We start from the raw sequence: 21,839 nt of genomic DNA, 5'->3' as shown, positions 1-21,839 counted from the left end.
AATCATGTAAAATTAAGTATAGCTAATATAAACCAGAAAAAAGTAGATGAAGAATGAAAGCATTAATACCTACATTTTACAAAGTAGAGAATCAAAAAATACTGCTGAAATTAGGAGGAATAAGAAACAAAAGCTTAAATATATTTTTTAGAGCATAAAACAACCAATAGACTTGGCACAGTGGCTGGCACCTGTAATCCCAGCACTCTAGGAGGCCAAGGCAGGATTGCTTGAGCCCAGGAGTTCTGAGACCAGCCTGAAAGAGAACAAGACCTCATCTCTAGTAAAAATAGAAAAATTAGCTTGCTGTTGTGGCACCTGTAGTCCCAGCTACTTGAGGAGGCTGAGGCAGGAGGTTTGCTTGAGCCCAGGAGTCTGAGGTTGCTGTGATGATGCCATAGCACTCTATCCAAGGCAACAGAGTAAGACTCTGTCAAAAAAAAACAATAATCTTTTTTTAAATGCAACTATTATTAACTGGGAAGAAGGAAAAGAAAGGAAGAATAGGTAAATAAATCCACATATTTCAGAGAAGTGAGTCAAAAGACATTATTTCAGTCAAAAACTTAACAAGTACATTGTTCAGAATTATGCAAAAAATACAATGAAACGACTAGAACCAAAGATAGCTAACGCTGGCTTCCAGGGAATGGAACTGGGGGTAGCATGGGACAAAAAACTGTTGCTCTCCATTTAAGAAAAAAAAAAAAAAATCAGTGTACTATTTATCACACACATGAACTTTTATAAATTATTTTTAAACTGAGAGAACCACAAGAAAAGGCATTCGAAAAAACATGTTTAAACTGTTAAAGAAAACTACTTTTAACACAAAAAAAACACCTCTGGGATTTTCAAATTCCTTACTTTATGTTTATACTGACATTTTGATCTAAAAATAACAATAAATTATAATTTTCTGTCACAAAATTCTATAACAGAACGTGAACCCCTCCAGATACCTATAATCCCAAATCTATATTATTTACTACAAAAATCAATTTACTGATAAATTCAACAACTCTGAGCAGTAACTCAATATATTATATTTTGAGCCACTGTTACCTAAGAATGGTTCTTTTTTTTTGACAGAAAAGATTATACTAAGAATTGCTATTTAAACAGTTGCAAGATGTCCCACTGTTTTCAATGACAGCAATTCCACTCTAACTCAATGGTTGTGATCATAGCATGTATTAAGTTTTTCACTCTTGACATGTGGGACAAGGAAAATAGCTATTTCACACACTGTCCCTTAGGGCTGGGAAAAATGAGAGGTACCAATAATTCTCACTCATAGTGTATCTTTCACATGATGATTTCAAACAACTGAAAGTGAAATTAGAGGGGCAGAGAGCAAGATGGCGGCAAGTGACAGCTTCCTTGCAACTGGGCACCGTGAGTCCAGGGAGATAAGACTCCAAGCATCTCTGGCTGGTGGGATCTGCCTATAATCATCCCTTTGAGGATAAAGGGAGTCACCAAGAGACTTCTGGACCCCAAGAAGAGGACAAAAACAGTGCAAAACTGGCAAGTGGTTGCGTGTGTTCCATCGGTCTAATCCCGCAGGCAGCTCTAAGTATAGCAGCAGTGAGACTGCAAACCGGAAAAGCCTTACCTGTGAACTGTTTTGGTGTTTTTGGACTCGGCACTCAGTTGAACTGCCTTGGGGAGAGCTCGAGCAGGAGTGCAGAGAACTTTGGGTGTTGTCTAGGGCCCCAGACTGTGCCACTGAGACGGACGGAGCTAATAGTGCTCTGGGCCGAAGGGAGCCATTGTGAAAGAACTGCCCGGGCAAGCTCCGCCCTCAGGGTCGCAAACAAGGATCGGGCAGGAGCTAGTAACCTAGTGACTGACAGCCTAAAGGCGGGGACTCAGCCACCTTACAGTCTTAACCCTCAGGGGTAGAGTGAGACCAGTTTGGCACACTGGGTAAGTGGATACCCACTTCAGCAGTGATCCCAGTGACAAGCACATTCCAAGACAAGTTTAAAGTGTCTTTTAAGAGAGCTGAAGAGAGATTTAGGATCTCCACCCTGTGGGGTTTGAGAAATCAGCGGAGGCCTCCAGTCGTATCAGCATTGTGATTAACATCTCCTACCCAAGAAGACCACCTGTTGCCCAGACAATATTCAGTAAGATATATATACTGCTTTGTTTTTGGTTGTTTTTTTGTTACTTTGTTTTTTGTTTATTTTGTTGTTGTTTTGTTTTTTAATTTCAACCTTTTCCATACAGATTTTTTCTTTTTTGTCATTCCTTTCTTTCTCCATTTTTCTAGTTTAAATACAACTTCCCATTGCTGTCTTTTTCAATGATTAGAACCTCATTTTTGCTAGTGTTTCTACCACTATTATTTGGTTTTTCACCCAATTTTATCCTGTAAATTTCTCTGTTTGCTTGTTCTGGTTTGATTTATAGCATTTTTGTCTTTCCCCTCTACTTGGTGGAGGTGGGGTACTGGGTCCGATCAGGTTAGCAAAGAGCTGCTGACCTCAAGGGAACCACCCAACCAGGTACCCCCAGAGGCTGGGTTTTTTTTAAGGTTTGTCAAAGTACCCTACTGTACACCTATATTGCTCTGTCTCGCTCTTTCTGTGCCTCTCTTCTTTTTGTCAATATTCCCTTTACCGACCCCCCCTCTCCTTTCTCTATTTTCTTTTCTTTCTTTCTCTTTTTTTTTTTTTTTTTTTTTTATCCCTTCTTGCTCCTCAACCTTCTCATCCTTCTGGTCCTGTACCAAAAGGACTCATTGAAACCTCAATCCACAGGCTCAGGAACACAAAGAGCAAGAGGAAGTGAAAGGAAAATTAGGGCAACGAAACAGATAAAAGAAATCACTCATGAGGAATAATCAGCAGAAAACTCCTGGCAACATAAAGAACCAGTCCAGAGCAACCTCTCTAAGGGACCATGAGGTAGCTACTGCACAGGAATGCACCTATAAAGAAATCTTAAGAATGACAGAAAGGGAATTTAGAATACGCATGATGAAAACAATGAAGGAAATGGCTAATAAAGTGGAAAATAACCAAAAGGAACTCCAAAAACAGAATCAAATAAGAGATGAACAATATGAAGAATACAGAAAGTATATAGCAGAGCTGAAGGAAATGAAACAGTCAATTAGGGAACTTAAGGATGCAATGGAAAGTATCAACAACAGGTTAGACCATGCAGAAGAAAGAATTTCAGAGGTAGAAGACAAAGTTCTTGAGTTAACTCAGACAGTAAAAGAGGCAGAAAAGAAGAGAGACAAAGCAGAACGTTCACTGTCAGAATTATGGGATTCTTATGAAGCGTTCCAACACACGAGTTATAGGAATCCCAGAAGGGGAAGAAGAATGCCCCAGAGGAATGGCAGCCATACTAGAGAATATTAAAAAGGAAAATTTCCCAAATATCACCAAAGATTCTGACACACTGCTTTCAGAGGGATATCGGACCCCAGGTCGCCTCAACTCTAACTGACCTTCTCCAAGACACATTGTGATAAACCTGCCCAAAGTCAAGACCAAAGAAAAGATCCTCCAAGCTGCCAGGAATAAACACCAGTTGACCTACAGGGGCAAATCCATCAGAGTGACTACAGACTTCCCTAATGAAACTTTCCAAGCAAGAAGACAGTGGTCATCTACCTTTAATCTACTTAAACAGAACAATTTCCAGCCCAGAGTTCTATATCCTGCTTAAGCTAAGCTTTAAAATTGACAGAGACATCAAATCATTTACAGATATAAAAACATTGAGGAAATTTGCCACAACAAGACCAGCTCTATAGGAAATACTTCAACCTGTTCTACACACTGATCATCACAATGGATCAGCAGCAAAGTAAGAACTCAGAAATTAAAGGACAGAACCTAGCTTCCACACTGATGCAAAGGATAAAACTCAGCAATGGACTCTCACAAAATAAGATGAATAGAATATTACCACACTTATCAATTATCTCAATAAATGTTAATGGCTTGAATTCCCCACTGAAGAGACATAGATTGGCTGACTGGATTAAAAAACACAAGCCATCGATTTCCTATCTGCAAGAAACACACCTGGCTTCAAAAGACAAATTAAAACTCCCAGTCAAGAGTTGGAAAACAATTTTTCAGGCAAATGGAATTCAGAAGAAAAGAGGAGTTGCAAACTTATTTTCAGATACATGTGGATTTAAAGCAACTACAGTCAAAAAAGACAAAGGTGGTCACTTTATATTGGTCAAGGGAAAAATACAACAAGAAGACATTTCAATTCTAAATATTTATGCTGGTATTGCTACTCGTGTTGAATCAACAAATGTAGCTGGACATGGGTCTGGAGGACAAAAAAAACATGCTGACTGGGTCCAGAGAACCCAAGGAGGAGGAAGAAGAAGAGGAGGAATTAGTGGATCCCTTAAAAACATGAGAGAGGAGTGCGAGCAGTTGGAAAAATGTGTAAAGGCTCGTGAGCGGCTAGAGCTCTGTGATGAGCGTGTCTCCGCCAGATCACATACAGAAGAGGATTGCAAAGAGGAGCTCTCTGACTTCTTGCATGCAAGGGACCACCGTGTGGCCCACAAACTCTTCAACAGCCTGAAATAAATGTGCAGACTCATTCATCTCAGCCTTCATCACCTGGGCATCAGGATGCTTCCTTATGGTTTTGAATATGCCCTTTGTTTTTAATTTGTATAACTGTTAACTTCATACAAACCTCATGCATTTTGGCTTAGGAAAGTAGCCAACTCTATGTAATAAGCAGTGATTCCATTCTAATAAAATTCTGTGAACTGCCAAAATAAATAAATAAATATTTATGCACCCAATTTAAATGCTCCCAGATTCTTGAAACACACCCTACTCAGTCTGAGCAATATGACATCTGATAATACCATAATAACAGGGGACTTTAACACTCCTCTTACAGAGCTGGACAGATCCTCTAAACAGAAATTAAACAAAGATATAAGAGACTTTAATGAGACCCTACAACAACTGTGCTTGATAGACGCATATAGAACACTCCATCCCAAAGATAAAGAATATACATTCTTCTCATCACCCCATGGAACATTCTCCAAAGCTGACCATATCCTGGGACACAAAACAAATATCAACAGAATCAAAAGAATTGAAATTTTACCTTGTATCTTCTCAGACCATAAGGCACTAAAGGTGGAACTCAACTCTAACAAAAACATTCGACCCCACACAAAGGCATGGAAATTAAACAACCATCTGTTGAATAACAGATGGGTGCAGGAAGAAATAAAACAGGAAATCATTAACTTCCTTGAGCATAACAACAATGAATACACAAGCTACCAAAACCTGTGGGATACTGCAAAAGCAGTTTTCAGAGGAAAATTTATCGCTGTAGATGCCTACATTCAAAAAATAGAAAAAGAGCGCATCAACAAACTCACAATCCACCTTATGGAATTGGAAAAAGAACAATCTAAGCCTAAACCCAGTAGAAGAAAAGAAATATCCAAAATCAAATCAGAGATCAATGAAACTGAAAACAAAAGAATCATTCAGAAAATTAATGAAACAAGGAGTTGGTTTTTTGAAAAAATAAATAAAATAGATAAACCATTGGCCAGACTAACTAGAAACAGAAAAGTAAAATCTCTAGTAACCTCAATCAGAAATGATAAAGGGAAAATAACAACTGATCCCACAGAGATACAAGAGATCATCTCTGAATACTACCAGAAACTCTATGCTCAGAAATTTGACAATGTGAAGGAAATGGATCAATATTTGGAATCACACCCTCTCCCTAGACTTAGCCAGGAAGAAATAGAGCTCCTGAACAGACCAATTTCAACACTGAGACGAAAGAAACAATAAAAAGCTTCCAAACAAAAAATGCCCTGGTCCAGATGGCTTCACACCAGAATTCTATCAAACTTTCAAGCAAGAGCTTATTCCTGTACTGCAAAAATTATTTCAAAAAATTGAGGTGGAAGGAATCTTCCCCAACACGTTCTATGAAGCAAACATCACCCTGATACCAAAACCAGGAAAAGACCTAACCAAAAAAGGAGAATTTCAGACCAATTTCATTCGTGAATATAGACGCAAAAATTCTCAACAAAATCCTAGCCAATAGATTATAGCTTATCATCAAAAAAATCATACATCATGATCAAATAGGTTTCATCCCAGGGACACAAGGCTGGTTTAACATACGCAAGTCCATAAACATTATCCACCATATTAAAAGAGGCAAAACTAAAGATATGTTCCTCTCAATAGATGCAGAAAAAGCATTTGATAAAATCCAGCATCTTCTTCTAATTAGAACACTGAAGAGTACAGGCATAGATAGCACATTTCTAAAACTGATTGAAGCTATCTATGACAAACCCACAGCTAATATTTTACTGAATGGAGTAAAACTGAAAGCTTTTCCTCTTAGAACTGGAACCAGACAAGGTTGTCCTCTGTCACCTTTACTATTCAACATGGTGCTGGAAGTTTTAGCCAATACAATTAGGTAAGACAAGGAAATAAAGGGAATCCAAATGGGAGCAGAGAAGGTCAAACTCTACCTCTTTGCTGACGACATGATCTTATACTTAGAGAACCCCAAAGACTCAAACACAAGACTCCTAGAAGTCATCAAAAAATACAGTAATGTTTCAGGATATAAAATCAATGTCCACAAGTCAGTAGCCTTTGTATACACCAATAGCAGTCAAGATGAGAGGCTAGTTAAGGACACAACTCCCTTCACCACAGTTTCAAAGAAAATGAAATACCTAGGAATATACCTAACGAAGGAGGTGAAGGACCTCTATAAAGAAAATTATGAAATCCTCAGAAAGGAAATAGCAGAGGATATTAACAAATGGAAGAACATACCATGCTCATGGATGGGAAGAATCAAAATTGTTAAGATGTCTATACTTTCCAAAGCAATCTACCTATTCAAGCAGAAAAAAACCCGTATAGCTAAGGCAGTTCTTGGTAATAAAAACAAAGCTGGGGGCATCACTATACCAGATTTTAGGCTGTACTACAAAGCCATAGTGGTCAAGACAGCTTGGTACTGGCACAAAAACAGAGACATAGACACTTGGAATCGAACAGAAAACCAGGAAATGAAACTAACATCTTACAACCACCTAATCTTTGATAAACCAAACAAGAACATACCTTGGGGAAAAGACTCCCTATTCAATAAATGGTGTTGGGAGAACTGGATATCCACATGTAAAGACTGAAACTGGACCCACACCTTTCTCCACTTACAAAAATTGATTCAAGATGGATAAAAGACTTAAATTTAAGGTATGAAATAATAAAAATTCTCAAAGAAAGCATAGGAAAAACACTGGAAGATATTGGCCTGGGGAAAGACTTCATGAAGAAGACCGCCATGGCAATTGCCAACAACAACAAAAATAAACAAATGAGACTTCATTAAACTGAAAAGCTTCTGTACAGCTAAGGAGACAACAACCAAAGCAAAGAGACAACCTACACAATGAGAAAGGATATTTGCATATTTTCAATCAGACAAAAGCTTGATAACTAGGATCTATAGAGAACTCAAATTAATCCACATGAAAAAAGCCAACAATCCCTTATATCAATGGGCAAGAGACATGAATAGAACTTTCTCTAAGGAAGACAGACGAATGGCTAACAAACATGAAAAAATGTTCATCATCCCTATCTATTTGAGAAATGCAAATCAAAACCACCCTGCGCTACATCTAACCCCAGTGAGAATGGCCCACATCACAAAGTCTCAAAACTGCAGATGCTGGCGTGGATGTGGAGAGAAGGGGACACTCTTACACTGCTGGTGGGACTGCAAACTAGTACAACCCTTTTGGAAGGAAGTATGGAGAAACCTCAAAGCACTCAAGCTAGACCTCCCATTTGATCCTACAATCCCATTGCTGGGCATCTACACAGAAGGAAAAAAATCCTTTTATCATAAGGACACTTGTACTAGACTGTTTATTGCAGCTCAATTTACAATCGCCAAAATGTGGAAACAGCCTAAATGCCCACCAACCCAGGAATGGATTAACAAGCTGTGGTATATGTACACTTACTATTCAGCCATTAAAAAAAAATGGAGACTTTACATCCTTTGTATTAACCTGGATGGAAGTGGAAGACATTATTCTTAGTAAAGCATCACAAGAATGGAGAAGCATGAATCCTATGTACTCAATTTTGATATGAGGACAATACATGATAATTAAGGTCACAGTGGGGGTGGGGGAAGGGGAGAGCACAGAGAGAAAGAGGGCGGGAGGGCTTGGGAATGGAAGAGCAGAGAGAGGAAAGGAGGGAGGGGGTTCGGGCCTTGGTGTGTGCCACACCTTTTGGGGGTAAGACACAATTGCAAGAGGGACTTTACCTAACAAATGCAATCAGTATAGCCTGGCTTATTGTACCCTCAATGAAAAAAAATAGAAAGAAAGAAAGAAAGAAAGAGACAGAAAAGAAAGAAAGAGAAATTAGATAAACCTCACAGAATCCTCTAAGTATCTGTTTTGTCAGTCCCCATTTAAAAGGTAAGAAAACCAAGGCTACTTATTTTAAATTGCTAAGGCGAAAGATTAAGACAATTACCTTCCTAAGTCAAACAAACAAAAAGACTTCTCTCTTATCAGAGCTTCTAAGAAAAAATTATTTAGACATAAATAACTAGACAGTTGCCTAACTTTGCATCAGGCAGTGCCACTTCTTAGGTTATTACAGTGCAGAATCACCACTTACACGTAGTTACTGGGACAAGTCAGGAGCAACATACAAACTGAATTTCAATTTGTATGACTCCACCCAATACCTTAACTGTTCCAGGGTGATCAGTTAGAGTACAATAAGAGTACTGAGATGGACTGTCACTTGCTTGGAAAAAAAGGGCAGGTATCATAACAATTATTCATTCTTAAGTGAAGAATATGGTACAAATTACACGAAATGGGGACGATACAAAGCACCCATTTTATCATCGACACACTGGAGTAAGGACTCAAATATAAAGTAGTGTATATGTATTGACATGTTTAATACACATACACAATTCCAGTCAGGTGCACAGGCTTACCCCTATAATCCTAGCCCTTTAGGAGGCCAAGGCAGGAGGATCACTTGAGCCCAGGTGCCTGAGCAACACAGTGAGACTCTGTCTCTACAAAAATAATTTTAAAAATTAGCTGGGTGTAGTGGTGCTCACCTCCAATTCCAGCTACATAGAAAGCAAAGGTGGAAGGATCAATTGAGCTGAAGAGTTTGAGGTTACAGAGAACTATGATCGCACCACTGCACTCCAGTCTGTGAGACAGAGAAAGACTGTCTCTTAAAAAAAAAAAAAAAGAGGGGAGAGGAAGGGAGGAGAACAGAGGGAAGGAAGAAGAAAAGAGAGAAGAAAAAGATAAACCTCAAAAAAGTCACTCAGGGCCAAGTATACCATGAATGGACATGGAGATTCACAAAGTGATTTCTTAACAGTTATTTAAAAACAAACAAACCCTTCCTCCCACCTAGACAATTTTCTATATTCCCCAAAAGACTGAATTCTTCAGTCACCTAAGAAACCCTATTCTAACCAATGGAATCAACTGGCCAAAACCTTCCAAAATGAATTTACTCTCTACTGTTTTACAATAGTCCTAGAAAAAAAATAAATAAATAAAAAGAATTTACTCTCCGGCGGCGCCTGTGGCTCAAAGTAGTAGGGCGCCAGCCCCATAAGCCGGAGGTGGTGGGTTCAAACCCAGCCCAGGCCAAAAACTGCAAAAAAAAAAAAAAAAAAAAAAGAAAAATTTACTCTGAAGAAAACATCATGCAACTATTTATTCAAATTTTTTAATTGTCAAAGCGGTCTCTAGAAAACACATAGCCACTGCAAACAATAAGCCCAGAGCTTAATTCTGAATGGTCACACATAGTATTTATCTGTGATTCTGAGACCATTGACTTTAAGACACATCATCAAATAATGGTACACATCATTTGTAAGCTGCATCTTGACTTCAGAAAGAGAAACATTAAAGAGTTTTAAAATGTACATTTAGAATCAAGAAAAAACAGTAATAACAAGACAATCTACGAACAGTACTACTTCATTCTCATGTGGGCCCAGATGATGAAAGTTCATACTGGAGCACAATGGAATCAATCTTTTAACCTAACAAAAATTTAGACTCTGAAACCAAATACTATTCCTAGAACAGGATTACAGTGAGCGTCCAAAAAAGAAAGAAAAAAAAAAAAAATCACATCTACTCTGAAGTAATTTAGAGTGAAGTGATCTAGAATTCACATTTACAGATGTGTCAACATGTGAAAGCTGCAGCAGAGTGAATTCAACTAAGAATTCTAAATAGATAAATCTTATTGAATTGACTAGTCAATTTAATCAAAATCATCTAAATGTATAACTGTAGTTATACTCCAACTACATACTTGTAAATGTAACAAAAGTGATACATTTCAAGTGATACATATCAAGAGAGAAGGCTATGATAAATAAGAGCCTGTCAATTTTTTATTTTTATTTTTTTTGCAGTTTTTGGCCAGGGCTGGGTTTGAATCCATCACCTCTGTCTGGCATATGGGGCCAGCACCTACTCCTTTGAGCCACAGGCACCGCCCAAGCCTGTCAATATTTTAAGTAAAAAAAATTCTTGCCAAAGAAGAGCAAAAAGGGATCAAAGAGATAACTATAAGCTTTCCTCTCAACTCTAAGACAAATTAATTACACGTTTTGCGTATCATACATCACTATTCTATAACATATCAAAATTAGACTTTTCAAGAAACCATGTTTCTACACCAAATTATTAATTCTATAGCTATAAAACACGTCATATGATAATTGAACACTTATGTGCAAACCACTTGTCCTAAGTTACTTTAAGATGTATTTAATTACAGTATCGAAGTATTTTGAGTTTCACAACAGCATTAAGGCCTTCAAGATTAACATACTACATTTTCCCAAAGTTTGTACCAAAAGGACTTGCATATCACTACAGGCTCAGCTACAGGCTCAGCACCCATAGCACAGTGATTATGGCGCCAGCCACATGCACCGAGGCTGGTGGGTTCGAACCCAGCCCGGGCAAGCTAAACAACGACAAGTGCAACAAAAAAATAGCCAGGCATTGTAGTGGGCGCCTGTAGTCCCAGCTGCTTGGAAGGCTGAGGCAAGAGAATCGCTTAACCCCAAGAGTTTGAGATTGCTGTGAGCTGTGACGCCACAGCAATATACCAAGGGTGACAATAGTGAGATCCTTGTCTGAAGGAAAAAAAAAAAAAAAAACAAAACACTGTAGATTTTATCTGACACAAAGTTTGTAACTGACAGCAACAGTTTACCAGACTACTATGTGCCAAATAAATACATTACCATATTTTGTCCTCACAACAACCCTGTGAAGAGGGTACCATTATTATCTTCATTTTACAAATGAAGAAACTGAGATTTAAAAACACTAAATATTGGCGGTGCCTGTAGCTCAAGCAGCTAAGGCGCCAGCCACATACACCTGAGCTGGGGGGTTCAAATTCAGCCTGGGCCCACCAAACAACAATGACGGCTGCAACCAAAAAATAGCTGTGTGTTGTGGCGGGCGCCTGTAGTCCCAGCTACTTGGGAGGTGGAGACAGGAGACTCACTTAAGCCCAGGGGAGTTGGAGGTTGCTGTGAGCTGTGATACCAGATGACTCTACCCAGGGCGACAGCTTGAGGCTCTATCTCAAAAAAAAAAAAAACGCGAAATATTATGAGTCCAAGATCACAGAAATAGTAAGTACTGGGAAACTAAATTTGAAACCAGATGCTACCTCCAGAGAGTTCAAGCTCTTCACTGCTACTGATTATTTCATAAAATGACACTATTTAGGAAAGAATTCTTATCTGAATAAAAATTAATCATCAATAAAAAAAGCATAAATTTAAATTTTATTTTGAAACAATCTCTAACTTTGAATCTTCTAAACACACTAGTTCTGAGATCTAACATCCATGGAAAATCCAATCCCTACAATAAGCTCAGAGCTTTAAGGCAATAAATAAATAAATACTGTTACCCTCCTATGCTAGGTACTGTGGCTATAACAATACATTAAAAACAGGTGGGCTGCCGGGCACAGGGGCTCATGCCTGCAATCCCAGCACCCCAACCCCCCCAAACATGACATGGGAGGATTGCTTGAGCTCAGGAGTTCAAGACCAGCTTACTCTTGTAAGACCCAGTCTCTAAAAAAAATAGTGAGACACTGTGGCGTTGTAGTCCCAGCTACTTGGGAGGCTGAGGCAAGAGGATCACTTGAGCCCAAGAGTTTGAGGTTGCTGTGAGCTGTGACACCAGAGCACTCTACCTAGGGCAACAAAGTAAGAGTGGGGGTCACCATGATCCTCAATTTTCTAAGTTCTTAGAACATAAGCAGAGATGGGAAAAACAACTCATTTCACCTGAAATAGGGTAAGGGAGGAACAGAGACAGAATAAGCTTTTATTAATTAAAAATAGTAGTAAAGCAGCATTTTTACATTTAAACAGTAAATGGCTTATAATCCTTGCACTTTGGGAAACCAAGGCAGGAGAATCACTTGAATCCCAGAATTCAAGTCCAGCCTGGGCAATAGCAAAACCCCATCTCTATAAATAATACAACAACTGTCTGGGCCTGGTGGTGGCACACGCCTATAGTCCCAGCTACTTGGGAAGCTGAGGCAGGAGGATGGTTCAAAACCAGGAGTTTGAGGTTGCAGTGAACTATAATGACAGCACTGCACTTTAGCCCAGGAAGCACAGCAAGACCCTGTCCCCAAAAAAACAAAATAAGCAAAATAAAACAGTAAATGACTAAGTCACTACATACAAAGTAACCTACTGGCCAACCACTCAAGACATAATTTAAAAAGCACAGATTCATAAAGATGTATTTGCCAATGGAAGGATTCTTTCAGTCAGGAAGCAACTCAAAAGAATGCCTTACTTTCACCAATGCAATAAAACTATTTTCTATTTAGTGCCAATCAGTTCTGTTCTGGACTCTTCACACACCATTGATTTATGGAAGAGAAAAATATTTTCTTCTTTCTATATTTTTATCTCACGAAATCTATCACTAGGTTTGAATATATAATTTGTACTTTGTAATCACGTTGTAGTCAAATGAAATAAGATGACCCATGTACTTTAAAAATTTACATTCAGGGGCAGTACCCATAGCTCAGTGGGTAGGGCGCCGGCCACATACACCAAGGCTGTCAGGTTCAAACCCAACCTGGGCCAGCTAAAACAACAATGGCAACAAAAAAATAGCCAGGCGTTGTGGCAGGTGCCTGCAGTCCCAGCTACTTGGGAGACTGAGGCAAGAGAATAGCTGAGCCCAAGAATTTGAGGTTGCTGTGAGCTGTGACGCCATAGCACTCTCCCGAGGGTGATACAGTGAGACTCTGTCTCCAAAAAAAAAAAATTCACATTCACACATTAAACAATACACCCTCTTTCATAAGTAAAATTTGATCTTTGATACATCACCTAAGAAACATGATTTCAAGGTATTTTGTAGTGGTGCTCCCAGCTAGGGCAAAGGATGAGAGGGTCTTTGCTAACAGTCACAGGAGAGCACCGTATAGGCCCAGGAAAACCCTATTTCCCACAGACCTTGCCACCCCATCCTTTTCCTTTTCTGACAAAATGAAGAGGCCCTGTAAAAACTCGTTTCCTCATCTATAATCTAGAAAAATCTATACAGAACAGAGCTACAATCTATACAGAAAAATCTCTTACCCACCCACCCCAACCTCTTTCATTCACCTCAGTGGCATATTTTCTTTATTTCCCACCTTTGTTATTCATCCTAACCCCACCCCCTATTTCTCAGCAACAGGTCATTTTGTTCTATGGCCAGGCAGCAGAAGAGTCAGCTAGCTGAGTACCCCAGACTTGTGTAATAGCAAAAACAAACAAGGAAACAAGGTCTACCAGACTGTAATGGTTTTTGATCTTTGGGAAAGGAGTTCTCCCTAATCTACACCACCCAATAACATATAAGGCTAAACATACTAAACAATACTAAAACATACAAAACATACTAAAACAAAGCAAGAACATAAAATCACAGGATTAGGAACGACTATACTAAATTCAATTACTTTTCAATCTATTTTCCAAGAGCTATTTTATAATGTAACAACATTTTGGCAGTAGAAAATAAACTATCACCAGGGCAATGACTCATGCCAGTAACTCCAGCACTTGGAAAGCCAAGAAGGAAGGACTGTTTGAGGTCAAGAGTTCAAGACCGGCCTGAGCCTGGACAACATAGCAAGATCCTGCCTCTACAAAAGAATTTTAAAAATCAGCCAGGCACAGAGCTGCCCACCTGGAGGCACTCAGGAGGCTGAGGTGAGAGGATCACTTGAGCCCAGGAGTTTGAGGCTGTAGTAAGTTGTAACTGTACCACTGCACTTGAGCATGGGTGACACAGTGAGACCTTGTCTCAAGAAAAGGGAAAGGAGGGGGGGGAGCAGGGAGAAGCTATGACTCAATAACTATTTCAGTAGATTTTTAATCTCTATTCTGTGTAACTAAACAGAAAAAAAAATTTTATGGTCAAGTAAACCACAAATCAAACCATCATATTTCTACATTCTGTGTATGCTCCTCTAATAATACACAAACACACTGTAGACATAAATTTTATGAATTGGCTTTGCCACTTAACTGACTTTAAATACTGAAAAGTTCCCCAGGATTAAAACCATGTAGAAGAGGTAACAGTAAAGAGGAAAGAAAAAAAGTCAATGAACTTCACAGCCCACAGCCAGAAAAATGATTAAATGCAACAGAAAAACAGAACTTAAGATAATAAATTGATACCAAAAACAACATGATTACAATAACTCAGGTACCTTTTAGCACTCGTTGACAATTTAGCGGCAGTTTTGCTGGATATTTTTCCCTCCTTTTTCTTGGGCTGAACTTGCTCTCTTTCTGGTTCTTGCTGAACACTTTCACGTTGGTCTCCATCGGAACTTCCTCCACTAGTGCTCGGACTGTCATCAACTCTTTGTGCCTCAGTGGACATTTTAGATCCTGGATTAAAGAATCAAAAATTATTCAGCTGTGAGAACTACTGTAAAGTACCTCAAGCATAGAGAAAGTGAGCCTTAAAGTAGAACAAGTAAAACTCAATATAAAATGGATAAGTTGACCATTTACAAAACAAACAGCTTTAGGAACTACTATAACTTTTCTTTCCTCCATTCAAATTGTACTGTGAAATAAAAAAAATGAAAAATTTATACACAAAATTTCACAGCAACATTATTCATAACAGCCAAAAAGTAGAAACAAATCAAACATCCATTAACTGATGAATGGATAAACAAAATGCAGTAGATCCACATAATGTGGACTATTCAACTTGAAAAGTCGAATGAAGTGCAGTATCTACATGCTACAAAACCGATGAACTTTCAATGGTTATGGTTAAGTGAAAGAAGCTAGCCACAAAGGACCACAAACTATTATTCCATTTATATGAAGGGTCCAAAATAGGTGAATACACAGAGACACAAAAATACGTAAGTGGTTTCCAGAGGTATGCTTTGGGAATAATAAAAATGTTCTAAAATTAAGTAATGATGATGTTGCACAACTCCATAAATATTCTAAAAACCACAGAGTTATACATTTTTAAAGGGCAAATTTTATAGCATGTGAATTACATCTCAATATGCTGTTATAAAAAAGGAAGTAAAAAATGACTGAGGACCTACTTCCTACCAAGCACTGTACTAAGAACTGCCAGAAATTTGGACTAGTAGGCAAGCAAACTAGCTATGTACCCTAAGAGTGGTTAGTACAAATGGCCACAAGAACAGAGAAACAGGGGGACACTTTCAAGTCAATACATCGTCAGATCTGAGCTGAGGTTAAAGTCTTCTCAGCCAGCAAATTTATTTTAAGTAACCTTTGTGGTAACAGAACACAGAGGCCTGAGTGATTCTAAATAAAAACTAAACTATATGATAGCATATCCAGCTATATGCTAAGCAACCATGTTTCACAAGAGATAAAGACTACATTGAGATGCTGAAGAACATTTTTTTCCACAGTCTAGATGAAATATCCGTCAAGGCTTTCAAATTCCCTTTGCTCTGAGTTCATGCTCCCCAAGTAACTCTGATTATCAACTCAATTTCCTCAATACTTTGACGCCTACCCTAGGTAGCTGTTATAACCTAGATAACAGACAGAAAAAAATTCCAGTAAATGAAAGGAATATTCCTTCACTACTGTTATCCTATCATAATCAATTTCTGAGTTTGATTACTATAAATACATCCCTTATGACCCAGTGCTCTGACAGATCCAGAAATGAACAGACAAAACCCATATCCAAACTCTAAAAGGCCTTGTGCTCACCATGGTACGGTCACCTAATCACCACTTTCAGTACCACATAGCTACCTTCTCGTATACTTCTTCAAAAAACAAAACTACCCATGTTTAAGAAGTACCATTAACAACACAAAATATGCCTTGAAAACTCATAGGTAAATTGAACAAATTCTTTCAAAAAGGACACTTTTAATTACTCAAATTCAAACTTGAAATAAAACTTTTTCTAATATCAGAATAGGCGATAGATGCTTTAAATAAGGCATAAATTGTTATTACTATAATTTAGTTAAATGGATAGCTAGCTGATACTGATAATTCATCATCACCAAAGATTTAGCTAACTTGCAGCTTCCTCTAACCAAAACAATTTAATAATGCAAATCTTTAGTGGTCTGCTATTTTTTTTTTAATTTTTTTTTATTGTTGCAGTTTGGCCAGGGTTGGGCCTGAACTCACCACCCTCAGTAAATGGGGCCAGCATACCACTCACTGAGCCACAGGCACTACCCAGTGGTCTGGTATTTTTATGGTAAGACAAACCAAAAAGCACTACAAAAGAATGGAGGAATCAGCAAGCACAGAGAGGTATACATGCAATAAAAAATACGAAACGTCTATACCAAGCGTCCTCAAACTTTTTAAACAGGGGGCCAACTCACTGTCCCTCAGACCATTGGAGGGCCAGACTATAGGTCAAAAAAAAAAAAAAAAAAAACTATGAACAAATTCCTATGCACACTGCACATATCTTATTTTGAAGTAAAAAAACAAAACGGGAACAAATACAGTAACACTGTCTCGTGTGGCCCGCGGGCCGCAGTTTGAGGACCCCTATTCTATACCAACACACCACCCACATCACCACCCTCCTCTCAACCCCACCAACTCCCTTTCCCTTTGACAAACAAAAACAGGTGTGCCCAAACAGCTCTGAAACACACCAATGGGAACTCTTTTACTTTTCTACCTATTCTGTAAATGTAGATGGTCAGTCTCTACAGTGACATCTTTTATGAGCACCTAAGTCACTTAATAGAATACTGAAATTTTATATCAGTATGTTTTATGTCTACTTCTAAAAGTCCTAATATTTCCATTTTTTTAATTTTTATTACACTTTAAATTCTCATTTTAGATTTAACATTTGTTTTTTCAGCTTACTTCTTTCACTTAAAATATATCAGAAGGTTAAAACCTTGGATGTACATAATAGCTTATTAGATAGACTGGATATGTACAGGAGTGAGAAAGAGAACAATTCTCAGGGAAAGATGCTAAGATATACCAAATTGCTGTCAGCAATATTTTAAGAAATGTGAAATGAGTGAGAATCAGTTAATATATTTTAAGCCAGAAAGAATTCATCACGTGTCAAATATACGGGAACCTAAATGAAGTAATATTCTTACACTGAGGCTGTGGCTTCATTTTAGTGAACTACAATTAAATAAACTATGTGGAGAGTTTCAGCTGCATATGGTATTAGTTATAAAGCTACGCACTCTTCTATTTATGTGCATTTACATACTAATAATGCTATGATTATATAATCACTTAAAAAAGATTACTCAATGATGTAATCTGAGTCATAATCTGAAACCAAATTTCATAAACTACTGCAGATTATCAGAGGAAAACTAAAGTAAAAATTAGTCTCACTACAGAATTATGAAAAATACTATTTTAAATGGACAGAGGCATAATTTCTATGGGTTCACAAAAAAGAAAAAAGTGTATTTTCACTTTTGACCTACAATATCTTATTTCATCCAAATCCTAACCTACAAATAATTATTGATAACTACTATAGAAACTTTTAGAAATAAGGTTTTCATTTCTCTTTTTCAAATATCAAGAATAAAGGGAATTTCTACTGATTTTGTTTTTTGAATGCCTGATTACAGAACAAGTATGGGAAAAAAATGTTGCATTCAGGTGCCACTAATTTTATGAAAATAAAGTCTATAAACCATTTTAATTAGTTATAAGTAACAAATTGCTGTCTTGTCTAAAATACAAATGAATAAAAATTTCTGAATTGTAACTCTTTAAACATCTTCTAAATTACCATTTTAAAATTATCCTTAAAAGTCATTCCTAAATAGCTAATTTGATTCAATCGTCTAATTTACAGGAAAAATAAATTGAAATCCCTGGGTTACAAACACAGGCCCTACTTTCCAATGATAGCTTCAAAGACAGTGAGATATACAAATTGATATGTTTATTTCAAACTCAAAGTAAAACTTGGCTTTTAAACATAAAATAGAAATGTAGTCTTTCCTAAAATATGTATTAAGAGTTTAAATATTATGCCTTCTTCAACCCACCAATTGTCTAAGCTTGTATTAGCTATGTACTCTAAGCTGTAATTATAGTCCTAGAAATTAATAAGTGAATGAAACTCACCTGTTTTGTAAAAATGAAATTATTTGACTTTAAATATTACTGATAACATAAAAGCAACTATTTTCACTCCATAAATCCAGATTACTATCTAGATAAGCCTTACATAGTAACTAATAGTGTAAAACTGCAAAAACAAGTGTTCCTTTGAGCTTTTATAACAGGAAACCGTTTAATTCTGTCGTGTTATCTTGCTGCCTTCCTACTCACAGTTCTAACTTTTCTAAGGTATAAAATAAAGTAATTCATATTATATGCACATTTTCTGGCAACATCTAGCTTTAAACTTAACTGTAAAGGTATTTACGAACAAAATAATAGGGGAACACTTTATTCTAGAGCAAGGGGTGCTGTAGGAGAGACAGAGTGGGATATGATACTATATGAAAACACTATCTTCAGCATCAGCCCACATACGGAACTCCAAGGAGCCAAGGAGCAGCTGTCTGAGTAAAGGCAAATATTTCGATTCTCAAGGTCCAGTCTGAATTATCACATATTCAGAAATACTTTTTAAAGAGTCTGGGATTAAAAACTAAGGAGAGCTTAAAATTTTTCTGAACCGCGAGATCATATGACAATAAACCCTAGCACCTCCTTCAGTACTTTTAAATAAAACCATTTGGGTGGACTCTCAAGAATACACAATACAAAACGAAGAATCCCGAAAACATGCAAATAGGTCTAACAGCCACCGAGCACAGGATGATGTCTTTCTAAAGCGGCCTTAATTTCCTTAAGGGAAGATGGATTGGACATTTCGGGTTGGATGTGAAGGAAAAGGCCACAAGAAGCCACGCTTATCTTCATTAAAAATGGTAAAGGGCAAAAGGATGAAAACATTATTAGAGGAGAAAAGAGAAGAGAAGTGAGGAGGGGGGAAGCGGGAGAGAATAGAGGGAATCCGGTTTCAAACCAGGCCAGTGGGGGCTGCAGAGGAGAGACCAGAGAAAAATGGGCTTCGTTGCCAAACTGTGACAAGCGCCAGGAATCACAAAAGACCAATACAACACACACCCCACACCAGAGCACATACAAATTACACCCCACAAGGTCTTCTCCCGGCGGGCCACCGGGGTGCGGCGGCGGAGCCGGACCTGCCACTCGCCAGGAGAGACACCATGTGCAGCAATTATGCAATTAGGGAAAACAGCAAAAGATCAAGCCGGGCACTTTCCACCGTGACATTTATCCTGTACTTTTGCAAAGACTTACTTCCAGGATGCAGCTGGGAGAGGGCAGGGGCTAGGAGGGTGGAGAGGGATGGGGAACTGAGAGCGAAAGAGGGTAGAAGAAGGGCAGGAGAGAGAAGAGGCGGGGGAGGGGATGGGAAGGAGGGGGAAGGGTAGAAAGGGCGAGAAACGGGGGCAGGAGGCTCGCGGGAGGCGGCGCAGAGAACAGGGCACGCCGGGGAGCGAGGAAGGGGGGAACTAGGGCGCGAGCGGTGTAAGCAGAGACCTGCGGCGCGGAGGACGACTGGGGGAGTGAGGAGGACGCCCTAAGACGGGAGGCACGGGCACGGCCCGGGCGAATACCTGAAAGAGGGGTGTCCCTGCAGGTCGCAGGCTCGACCAAAGCCCGGGCGAGAGGGCTGCCGAGGCGCGAGGGAAGAGGAGGAGGGGAGGCCCCAGGGACGAGATGTCCCCCGCGGACCGTCTAGTCACCGAAAGCCAGACCCACGCACCACGCACCCGACCACGCCTGTCCCCTCCGCGCTCGCGCCCGCCCAGACTCACCCTCAGCGCTTTCGCTGCCGCCGCCCCCGGCCGTTCCAGCTCTGGCTTCGGAGGCTGCTGCCCACGGCTGCCGCTGTGGCTGCCCCTGAGTCTAGGAAAGTGAAGCCTCCACCTCCAGCAGCCACCGCCGCCCGGCCGTCCGCGCGCGCGCCCGCCACTGCGCGTGCCCGCCCGCCAGCCCGGGAGAGACCGCGAGAGCGCGAGCCCCACGTCGGCCGTGCGGCGCCGCGCGCCTCCCTCTGCTCCCCCCCGCCCCTCCTGCACCGGCGCGCGGCCGCGAGGGGGCGGGGGCGGGCACGCGCATGGGCAAGTTGCCCCGTCGGCTGGGAGAGGGGCGGGGGCGCGGCGCGGAAAAGTAAAGTGACAGTCAGGTCCTGTGTGCAGGCCGGGCCCCTTGCGGGGAGTGGGGCGAGGGTCGTCCCACGGGGAAGGGTCGGCAAAAGTGGGGGAAACCGAGGCTGAAGGAACGGCTCGAAGAGATGGGACGCGGGGGCCTTGACGGGCACGCGCATTAAAGGGACTTGCCGGATAGGGGCGGGGGGTTGCCTCTAAAGGCAGGGGCGGTGGGCGGGGGAAAGCCTTCTACCCCACCACCACCAACTGTAGCTATTAAAACTCGCCTCAGAGCTTTCCCACAGCAGCTACAAGGACTGACCCTATTAACACACTAACCCAAACTTGTGGACGTGTGGTGCCCACATGCACCCAAGATAGAACTTCACCTTGCCCTTGAAAGTTCGCCTAAGCTAAGCCTGACACTGCAGCACCGAAGTCCTTCTGCTTTTTTGCTCGCCTAATCCAAGAATGCACGCCACCTGGTAGCAAGGCGCTCCAGGCCATTTAGACCCGGGATACTGGGGAAAGGGGTGAGGGAACGGAAGTGTAGCGTTAGGTACAGAGCTGGTGGGAAGCTACTTTAATGCCCAGTTGAAGAGTATGGGAACAGCAGCAGCAGCACTGTGAGTGCCCCGAGGGAACATTAGCTTTTCCTGTAAGTTTTACCCTGTTTTTGCAAATTCACCTTACACAAAATTTCCCCTACCCTACCTCCAGCCTCTTACCAATAGAGTGCTTGCTATTGCTGCTCCTAAACCACTCCTAGCCTGAGATTCTGGCTATATGTGGAAAAGTCCTGCCTAGACAGGGCTGAAGACAAAAACCCCACCAAGGAAAGATAGACCTAGTATATACTAATTCACTTGAACATAACCGAGTCACATACATAATTAGATGTGGAAAATAAGCCTACTAGGTGCCCTGAACCTAGCATGGGGTAATGAGCAGAGTTGAGAGCAACTTAAGCAGCCTAAA

At 40.0% G+C, this 21,839-nt stretch overlaps 1 protein-coding gene and 1 pseudogene across 2 annotated transcripts in view; one reads left to right on the top strand and one right to left on the bottom strand.

Moving 5' to 3' along the window:
- UBE2E2 (ubiquitin conjugating enzyme E2 E2) overlaps positions 1 to 20,793 on the bottom strand; it is a 423,851-nt gene extending 403,058 nt beyond the window's left edge. The window contains exons 1-2 of one of the 2 annotated variants that reach the window (XM_053599310.1): positions 20,529 to 20,793; positions 14,889 to 15,072 (exon numbers count right to left, since the gene is read on the bottom strand). In XM_053599310.1, coding sequence (XP_053455285.1) covers positions 14,889 to 15,064 — 176 coding nt within the window. In that variant the 5' untranslated portion in view covers positions 15,065 to 15,072; positions 20,529 to 20,793. The remainder of the gene's footprint in view (positions 1 to 14,888; positions 15,073 to 20,528) is intronic. The other variant, XM_053599311.1, reaches the window with a different exon arrangement.
- Positions 4,276 to 4,795, top strand: LOC128591650 (cytochrome b-c1 complex subunit 6, mitochondrial-like; annotated as a pseudogene).
- Positions 20,794 to 21,839: the final 1,046 nt, after the last annotated feature.

Source organism: Nycticebus coucang, chromosome 8, assembly GCF_027406575.1.
Source record: "Nycticebus coucang isolate mNycCou1 chromosome 8, mNycCou1.pri, whole genome shotgun sequence".
NCBI lineage: Eukaryota > Metazoa > Chordata > Mammalia > Primates > Lorisidae > Nycticebus > Nycticebus coucang.
The sequence above is the reverse complement of the archived record's forward strand: the minus strand, read 5'-3'. Positions and strand labels throughout refer to the sequence as shown.